The following is a 10,301-nucleotide window of genomic DNA, read 5'->3' on the forward strand; positions in this document are numbered from 1 at the left end:
TATTATTTCTCTTTTGATGTAAATTTCATTTGTATTAACTCATTAATCAGAAGCTGATGTATTTTCGTTAGATTTTTTCACATTTCATAATAAATACACTTTTCATAAATAATTATTTATCTAGTCAATCAAATTTATATCGTGATTTTTATTAAAAAAATTTTGTTTGATTTGTTTTTTTCTATCAATTTTTGCAGAAGTTTCGTATATTTATAAGGATATTCTATAATTATAAATATAAAAAACGCGGTTTTTGGATGGGCCATTTTAATGAGATCATTTATTGGTTAGTAAATAAAAACAATTAACCAATCAGCAAATTCCAGGTCAAACGACGTCCGATACTCATTGGCTCAGGAAAAATATATAATGTGAACTTTATACAATGTCTTTAGAGTTTAACAAAAAGTAGTGAACAAAAATTCGATACTATTTAATTTAATGCCATTCTGACTTGTTATATATGTTTTAACAACATTTTTTAATTTCTTATATTTCGTATAAATGACAATTAATATACACTTGAAGTTTAATACATAAGAGATTTTATTCAAAATTAGTCTATATTACCATTATCATTTAGGAATAAAATAAATTTGATTTAAAATATCACAGATTTTATAATGATTCATATAAAATAAAAATTAATTTCTTTTGTCATTGCTCTTTGTTTATGATTAATATACAAAAGTTATCTCTATATATATAATGATAACGACTTCATCAGAATAATATATGTAATTACTCATTATTAGTAGAAGTAATTTTTTGTGTGTATTTGTGTATAGCAATATCGAATTTCCCATGTATTGTGATTCATTATCTTATAAAAGGAATATTATTGTTTGTGGGTTTTGCTGCTTCTATTGAGGAGGGCGTATCAGTTCTACAATTCTTTGAATCATTTTTAAATAAAGTCGTATAACCTCAAATGAGATTTGACATATGCTTGTTATTATGGAAATTATTTAGTTAATTGATTATTCTACATTTAATCGATTAATTAATAAGATTTCATCATAGACAAGTTATTATCATAAATAGTGTTACTTGAAGGAATTTGATCTAGAGATCCAAGATGAAGAAAAAGGTACAATGACTTTATATTGCAAAGTATTAGTAGTTAATAACAAAAGGCTATTATTAATTTTCCTTTAGTCTGTATATATAATATATATACATATATATATATGTATATTCTTTAGGTTTTGTTGATGGGTAAAAGTGGCTCAGGAAAGACGAGTATGCGTAGTATTATTTTTGCCAACTATATAGCACGTGATACTCGTCGCTTAGGTGCAACAAGTAAGCATTTTAAATATATTATTATGATTTGTTACTTGTTTTATGTTATTAACTTGATTATATTCATAATAGTTGACGTAGAACATAGTCATGTTCGTTTCCTTGGAAATTTGGTATTAAATCTTTGGGATTGTGGTGGTCAAGAAGCTTTCATGGAAAATTATTTTGCATCTCAGCGTGATAATATATTCAGAAATGTAGAGGTGTTAATTTATGTCTTTGATGTGGAATCAAGAGAGTTAGATAAAGATATGCATTATTATCAGAATTGTTTAGAAGCAATATTACAAAATAGCCCAGATGCAAAGATTTTTTGTCTTGTCCACAAAATGGATTTAATTCAAGAGGATCAGCGTGATTTGATACTTCGAGAGAGGGAAGAAGATCTCAAAAGACTGAGCTTACCGCTTGGATGCACTTGTTTTAGAACTAGTATATGGGATGAAACTTTATATAGGTATGAACTGAGATTAAAGTAAATTTCATATATCTTAACTTAATACTTCTCTGAATATATTTCTTATTATTTAGTATGTTATTGCTTCTATTTATTACGAATCATTGATCTTACAGAGCATGGTCTTCTATTGTGTATATGTTGATACCTAATGTAGAAGAATTGGAACAAAGTTTAAATCAATTTGCAAAAATAATTGATGCAGATGAAGTATTGTTATTTGAAAGAGCGACATTTCTTTTAATCAGTCATTGTGAAAGACAGCTTCATAGAGATGTACATCGTTTTGAAAAAGTTTCCAATATTATAAAACAATTTAAATTGAGTTGCAGGTAAAAGGAATATTTAATAAAATCTATTATACATTGAATAAATGATGTATATAATTTTTTTTTTGTAGTAAGTTAGCAGCACAATTTCAAAGCATGGAGGTAAGAAATAGTAATTTTGCTGCTTTCATAGATGTATTCACATCAAACACGTATGTGACAGTTATCATGTCGGACCCAGCTATTCGTAAGTATTTATTATTTTGATAATTATGTTATACGAAAGCTATTGCTTTATATAATTAATCAATTTTAAATAATTTTCTGTTTAAGCATCAGCAGCAACATTAATTAATATTCGCAATGCACGTAAACATTTTGAAAAATTAGAACGTGCTAGTCAAAGTTCAGCATTAAGTAGATAGAAGTCAGCTCGACCCAGGCGCATTGTCACCCGGGTCCAAACTGTTAATGACTGTTGAATCTAAGAGTCTGATGGAATGACCAATATTACATTCGGCAATTTATTTGCTGAAAATAATTCATCGAATAATTATAATATCCAGCTTTTATTATGAGCATTCATGACAGAAATATGAATAATTATACAGGGAATTTTTCTTAATCTTTTGCTCACAATCAATTGCTATGTTTGATGGTGCTGTAAGATTCTGTATCATCTCATAATAATTATGGATCCATGTAAACCTGTAACAAGTAATCCAGTATCAACAGCCATAAAGAAAATATCTTGTTTGAATTATTTATAATGAATATATCATTGATTTTGAATCCTAAATTACTTCATTTTTTAGATTGAACAATACTCTTGTAGTTCGATGTTATAGCGATATCTGATGTTGAATTTGTACAGCGGTTCTTATGATCTTCTCTAAAAAATATATATTTTCTTATACTACATTTAGTTTATTAAAATAATGTACAATCAAGACATGGAGTTTACCAAGGTATAGGAGTAAATAGTAATTACGATGCATTCTCAACAACATGATATTAATATTGATACATGCATGTATGTTTTGTCTTAAATGGGTTAAATCTAATATTAAATTTGAATTGCGCTGCCTCGCACATAAATTAAGTAATCTATGATTGATATTATGGATTAACGGCTGTAATTGTTTTTAAAGATAAATAAAGTAAGTATAGTCTAATAACCTTGCATTTATACATGAATAAATTATGTGTTTTCTAATTATGCGAATAAATGTAAAATATAGGCTAAAATTAATGCTGTCAATACTCTGGAAAAAAAGTCGATCAATAACTGAGAGATAATGATTGTTTCAAACTTCACGCCATTAAATCGACAAATGGCGGATTTGTGTACTATCATCGTTCTAAACGTAAGCAAGGCAATTAGTCTCTCTCGACGCGATTCGTAATAATGGATAGAATAATTAAAGGTATAATGAAATATAGACAATGTCATAGAGAAGGAATGGTGAAACAATTTCAAAAAGTCAGAGATCATCCCGAGGTACGTTGTCTATAATATATTTAACATATTTTTTAACGATGATTTATTACATTATTATACATGCTATTTTCTAACCTGTTTATTATTTACGATTTAATTATGAAAAACAATAATCGCATGTGATATAGATATTGAATAATTCGAATAACCAGTAAAGAAAACAATAAGATGTTACTATTAGAAAACAATCGACGATTCATTACAATTAAATGATTTACATTAATAATAACTACTGTGTCCCTGAACTGTTTTTAAACTTGTGAACTATTGATAAATATTTTTATACAGTATCGAAAGATGTCTTATGTTTTTTAAATGTCCTTTGACATTTTCGTCATCTATGGTTTTTACTATTACGATTTTCTACTTTATCGGCTGATTATTTTATTGTGGATTAGGAAATTTTTTTATCTACTTAAAATTTTTTTACGTAAAATTTCTTTTTTTTTTGGCGTAAATTCACGTTAACTTTAACATTATTAATTTATTTAAAATCTAAAGATTTTTTTTTTTATATAGATTATATTACGTACGAAAAAAGATATGAAAATAGATAACAATACAAATTTTACGATAGGAATCGCGGCCTTGATAATTACCTACGAACAACGATACGATCGATAATTCTATTTGAACACGAATATTCGACTTTATTTATCTTATAATTGACTTTTGTCGTTCCTCTTATCACAGCCAAAAGCGGTATTCTTTACCTGCATGGATTCCCGGATGATACCAACTAGATTTACGGAAACGAATGTTGGGGACATGTTTGTCGGTACGAGACTTCATTATGACACTATCACACGCTATGTCTACTATCTGACTATTTCTATATGAAGAATCTGGAATTTCTAATGCATTGTGGTGTATCGGAGATTATCTATAAGGTGACGTTCCTCAAATGAATATTAATTGAACAAATGCAATTTGAGGAATATGTAGTATTATAAATTATATGATGTTATGCATTGTAGTTTCATTGATTAATATAATAAGATTTTGATTTTAGTCTTGTTTGAGAATCGCACCTTTAAAGTACCGAAATACATTTGTTGCTAAAAAATAAAAATGTTGATCACTTGTGATGCCAAGTTTGATGATAGGAATTTGTTTTTCTTTCTTTTTTAGTAAGAAATGCAGGAAATCTGATTCCACATTCTCAACATTTCGTAGATGAACTCACTATGTGTGAGCCAGCTGCTTTGGAACTTGGTTGTGTTGTCAATGACATAAAACATATTATAGTTTGTGGACACAGCGATTGTAAAGCTATGAATTTATTGTATGCTTTGAAGGATGAAGAATTTGCCTCTCAGGTAGAGTTTCTTTTTATACCATGTCAAACATATATGTATATGCATTATTAGTCTATTGCCATAGAAATGGAAATGATATCTGAATTTCAGATGAATCGAAGGATATCACCATTAAGAGCATGGTTGTGTGCACATGCCAGTAGCAGTTTAGCTAAATTTCAACAGCTTGAAATCACAGGCTTTCGGGAGCCGATTCTATTTCAAGCAGAGACGCCATTACGGAAATTTGTTGTTTACATTGATCCTGAAAATAAGTTTGCCATAGAAGACAAATTGTCTCAAGTAAGTAACAATTGATAGATATATATTCATTAGAGATGAATTTAGTTTAATATTTAATTGTTTTATACATAGATCAATACATTGCAACAGCTTCAAAATATAGCCTCTTATGGTTTCCTAAAGAAAAGATTAGAGAGACATGAATTACACATTCATGCATTATGGTTTGACATTTATACAGGCGACATTTATTATTTTAGTAGAGCTAATAAAAGATTCGTTGAAATAAATGAGTTGACAGAGACACCTTTGCTCAGAGAAATCAAGAAATATTATTCTTAGACGTTTTAATCTTGAGATGGAGCTCAAAATCTCATGCTTTGCGATTTAATCGTGCAAAGATTCGTGAATTATCTTTCACGAGAGATCGCTCTGTGATTGCATTTTTTAGCCATTGTTAAATTTGATCGTCCAATTGTATGCGACGTACCTGAAAATAATGTTACATTTTTTATTTCTTTTTATATATAATACAATTTCTATTGATTTTATATAAGCATAATATTTCGAACAACGAATAGGAAACAATCATATTGAACAATTTATAAAATAATATATTTTCTTCTTTATCATTGTATTACACACACACACACACACACATATATATATCATAATGCTATTACATGCATATATGTAATAGTAATTTGATGTTAAGAAAGCTAAAACTGCACAAAGCTAAAAAAATGAAGCCTAGAAAAAATGAAGATTATTTTTGGAAAACGTGATTTTAATAAGACGTATGTTACCTATAACTTAGAGAATTTATATCTATACACATTATTTTCTTACGTATTGTACTTCTTAATTTAATGCAATATATATATATTATATATTATGTACCTATATATATTTCTTTTTCTCATTTTACGACTTTTTCGATCTCTTTTATTACCAAAGTTTAACGCAATATTTTTTTGAAATAGCATAACACGCAGATAAAATTTGTTCAAAATTATTCTATCATTATTATTACTTTTCCGTAAAAGTAATTGATTTATTCAATCTGATATCGATCGATTCGAATGGGAACAGTCTTCAAGTAAATTGAAACGAAGGAATAAAAGCCAGAGGACGCATCCATCGAACGATGAACGAACAGCTTTGCGTTCGAAGGAATTAGAGCATGCCATTCCCGAAAGAGAAAGCAAAACAATGAAGGAAGGTGCCCTGAGTCAGCCAGGACGGCGAAAACACAGCGGGATTTAATTTATGCATTAATTTATGCATCTTTGATATCAACAAAATTAAATTTATCATCGATGAGAAATAAAATCAGAAATGTAGTAGGGTTTTCGGATAATCGTAAATAACAGAAGATTAATATTTCAAGTATGTAGGATTTAATATAAAATAGAATTTGAAATAAGAATATGGTAGTAAGTTTATGAGTACTTGTTATTCACTATGGTTTAGGACTAAATATCTTATAGTATATATAGATAACACCTCTATAACACAGTTAGATCGTACAGTATTATGAAGAAATATTCGTCGTGGATGCGTTGAATGCAAGCTAATAAGAAAAAGAAGAAGAAGATGAAGAAGAAAGACAAAAAAAAGAGAAGAGGAACGTTTCGCGGCACGAGTAACTCGCGCTTTTCAGCTCGTTTCGCGGTAAAAGTGAAGAGGACTCGCTTCTCTCTGTCTAAGCGAATAGTTGGGCCGGTTAGGCCGGTCTACGGAGTGTGACGGGCCTACGGGCCACGAGTATCGGGAAGGCGAAGAGGAGGATCTCAGAGAATTTACTCTTCGATGCTCGTAACTCGAAGAAGGAGAGCTTCTGTGTCTTCCTTCCTCCTTCTCTTCTCCTCTCTCCTACCACATCTTATCCTCCTATCCTCTCCTACCCCGCGAACCGCGCTGGCATACTGCCCTGAATCCTTCTAGGGTATATATGTATGTATGTATGTACCGTACGAAGCTTCGTTATTTCTGCGGACACCCGCGCAATTCAATCAAAAGATCGATCATACTAATTATGTTATGAGATAAATATTGTTTTGTAGATATTTTATAATAATTCATTAATCTTTGTATTATGTTTATGCTCTATGTAATTTTTTATATAATCTTGTATCTGTTATTTCAACGAATAGTTAGAATTTAGGCTGTATATAATATATATATATATTTTATATATATTATATACTACTGTCTCGAAGAAAAAAGTTTCGGATGCATCTCAATCGATGGTAAGTCACCGCAAGTTTGTAAACATTAAAAAGGTTCTACGATTTATAGTTTCAACCGTAACAAAATTGAAAAGTTTTCTTAGGTGTAAAGAGTAGCTAGCAATATTATCTTACAATTAGATTAGATCCGGTTGCGAAATTTTCGGTTAACCATAGATTGGTTTACCTGCTAAGGAGACGCAGGTTCTATTGAGAAAAGTTTCGAGAGCGCGAAGATTTTTACTAAGATCGTATTGCCGGAACACCGAATGGAACCACAGGAGGCAAGGACCACCCTTGGACAAAATAGGAAGTCGAAAAGCATCGAGAACATCGGTCGGCTTTTCTCAACCGTTGGTCGACCGCAATTCTTCAAATTTTTACTTCCGTGTGACTTTTTCTCTTATTCTCTTTGTAAGCTTCCTTTCAATCGCCCTTTTTACACCATAGATCTTTACTTTCGAGAGACAGGTTGAAGGATGCGAAAGTTTTCAGAGATGAAATTTTGCAAAGTGTTTTGTATTCTGTATGGACCAGTAATTTTTATACATCTAGAAAGGATGTGTGATTTCTCTCGAAAGAATTAGTCGACATTGTAAAATACAATTCTTTTTAAATCAAAATCGTAGCTAATTGTAAGTGTAATTGTACTCAAAAGATTTTTCAAATTAACTTTCTTAAGGATGAAATTTCTATGATTTCGATTTATTTTTTTCAATAGGAATTATCCCTTTTTCATTCTTACTAGGATTCCTAATTCACCCCTGTGTACACGTATACATACGTACATATATACGTATCTTCCTGAATTTCAACATACGTAACTAATACTTTATTCGGTATTATTTGTAGTGTTATTAATTACGGTTGGTGCTATACGTCCGCGCGTCATCATTAATTTTTGCCACGGTTCGCGGCCTTCTCCGCAACGAAACACAACGGAGCAACGCAATGTAGGAATATAAAGTTTCGGAAAAATACAGGAGCGTAACGAAGTGGTAATGCCACCGGTGGCTGCAGTATGTTATGCCTCGGCACACACCACTGGCCACGCTATCTTTTTCTTTGGTGAGCGCGGAATGGAATAATAAAAAAAAAAAGAAAAAGAAAAAGAAAAAAAAAGAGATCGCGCGAAATCGTGACATCGTTCCTATCGTTTGTGCCTTTACCGAAGCAAAAGTCCATCTTAATTCCTACCCCTTTGGCTTGATTCGATGAATTATCTCCCCCTCATTTCAAATAAATAATATTTATATAATGTAAATAAATCTCTTAATTACGCGTAAATGTAAAATCAATTTGCTTCGAATAAAGAGAAGTTTTATTTCTTCCGTATGTTCTATCGTAAAACTTTTACGTATTTGTAGTGAGTTTCTTTTTAGCTATCAAAGCTTCTTCTAAAATATAATGTATGAATAAATTTCTTTCGTAACTTTCTTAGGTTTTTATCGAGATCTTTATTATTGAAATTTTTACTTTCGTCTGAAAATCAATTATGTAATAGGACATTGTTGAGATAAACACTGAATTTATTATAAAATATTAGTAAATTTATCGTTTAATATAATGCTGGTGTACTTAGAATTGAAAATTATTTTACATTTATAAGATCGAAATTATAAAAATCATTTCATGGGAGCGATAAGCCTATGACGATTGATATATGCGAACATTAATATTTTTAATTAGATATATTTATTTTTTAATAACAAAATTACGTAATGAAATTGAAACAAACGAATGTCGAAAATTACCAGTCAACGTGACAATTAGAATAATAGAAAAATGATGAAATTTGTCAGCAAAAATCTTACGTTTCATCGTGTCGTCAGTCGCGGTAAAAGTGAGCGTTAAGAAGGAAGAGAAAGATGAAGAAAGAAAAAAAGGAAAAAAGAAACAAAGAAAATAAAGAAAGAGAAAGAGAAAAAGAATGTAGATCCTCGCGTAGCTATTCTCGTCTCCGTCACTCTATCCTTTAATAGCGCCGCCGCGTGTGAATTAAAATTTAGGTCGAGGAAGTCACGAGTGCGGTGCGTTTGACACGATTTTCTCCGTTCGTCGGTCGAATGTCAAGGTGTAGGTCCCAAGTCAACGGGCCGCATGTACATATGTATTACGTACGTATCCAGCAAGCTTTTTCGGACGTCCAAAATTCAAAGCACGACCGTTAGAATAACGTTTAACCGTAGGATCATGGTGTTGCCTGTTAAACAAAATTTCTGATTTCTCCCTTCTCCTCCTACCCCTCTTTCTTATTGTACTATGATATTTTGATCGGTTTTATTGCACATATCCAAAATTATTCTTTATCATTTGTAGAGCTTATGAATTATTTATGATGATCCAAAATTAGTCAAGTATTTATGGTGATTGAAAATATCTACGTTATGATTTATTTATAGATGTCTAAATGTCTAAATATATAAAGATTTAATTTTATATAATTATTTATGATTTATCTCTTAGAGAAATGTCTATCTATGTGCTAAGAAGACAGAGATTTATGTTCACATTGTTCATATTGTGAAGAATGATAAGTTTTAGACGATTAAAGATAATCGAGATTGTATAGGTAGATTGTATAGAAGACAGAAATATTTTTGTTTAACTTAAAACTAAGATTTGAAAGGTTTATTACTTTATTATGGGCTGTTAAGTACTTCAATAATACGTTTTTAAGAGCCCGACAGATCCTTGTTCCGATAATGGCCCCTACCATCCGGTGATTTACATGTAGTTAGAACGGTCAGCGATAAATATGATTGTGTTGGCTGGGAATCAATGATTGGGCAAGCTCGATTAGCACAGTGTGTCGAATGTTTTTCAATGATATCGTTTATTTTTGCACGGTGCTTGCAGAACGTAACGTCATCGATTGCAGTATAATTGTTAAATTATGTTGCAATGGCGTGCACAGGTGCAAGGAACTCTTGAAAGAACATTCGATCGATAAGATCGTCGATCGACAGTCTTACCTTCGTTTTTTTCATATAAAAA

The 10,301-nt window shown here is 30.5% G+C and overlaps 2 protein-coding genes across 6 annotated transcripts; both read left to right on the forward strand.

The window, feature by feature from the left end:
* The first annotated feature begins 590 nt into the window (after nt 1–590).
* On the forward strand, nt 591–2,785 carry LOC122630475 (ras-related GTP-binding protein A). The gene is made up of 6 exons (XM_043814994.1): nt 591–1,090; nt 1,206–1,305; nt 1,378–1,762; nt 1,879–2,094; nt 2,163–2,278; nt 2,365–2,785. The coding sequence occupies exons 1-6, from the start codon at nt 1,079–1,081 to the stop codon at nt 2,454–2,456; spliced, it is 921 nt and encodes a 306-aa protein (XP_043670929.1). The 5' UTR covers nt 591–1,078; the 3' UTR covers nt 2,457–2,785.
* A 318-nt stretch (nt 2,786–3,103) lies between these two features.
* Nucleotides 3,104–5,978, forward strand: LOC122630476 (beta carbonic anhydrase 1). Of its 5 annotated transcripts, none has more exons than XM_043814995.1 (6): nt 3,104–3,191; nt 3,273–3,532; nt 4,226–4,310; nt 4,664–4,851; nt 4,942–5,133; nt 5,206–5,978. In XM_043814995.1, exons 2-6 carry the CDS (start codon nt 3,440–3,442, stop codon nt 5,413–5,415), a joined length of 768 nt encoding a protein of 255 aa, XP_043670930.1. In that variant the 5' UTR covers nt 3,104–3,191; nt 3,273–3,439; the 3' UTR covers nt 5,416–5,978. The 5 variants fall into 5 exon arrangements, 3 of the variants coding, with proteins under 3 accessions (XP_043670930.1, XP_043670932.1, XP_043670931.1); XM_043814997.1 differs by having other exon boundaries at nt 4,709–4,851; XM_043814996.1 differs by lacking the exon at nt 3,104–3,191 and having other exon boundaries at nt 3,255–3,532.
* The last annotated feature ends 4,323 nt before the right edge of the window (nt 5,979–10,301 follow it).

This window comes from Vespula pensylvanica, chromosome 7, assembly GCF_014466175.1.
Source record: "Vespula pensylvanica isolate Volc-1 chromosome 7, ASM1446617v1, whole genome shotgun sequence".
Lineage (NCBI taxonomy): Eukaryota > Metazoa > Arthropoda > Insecta > Hymenoptera > Vespidae > Vespula > Vespula pensylvanica.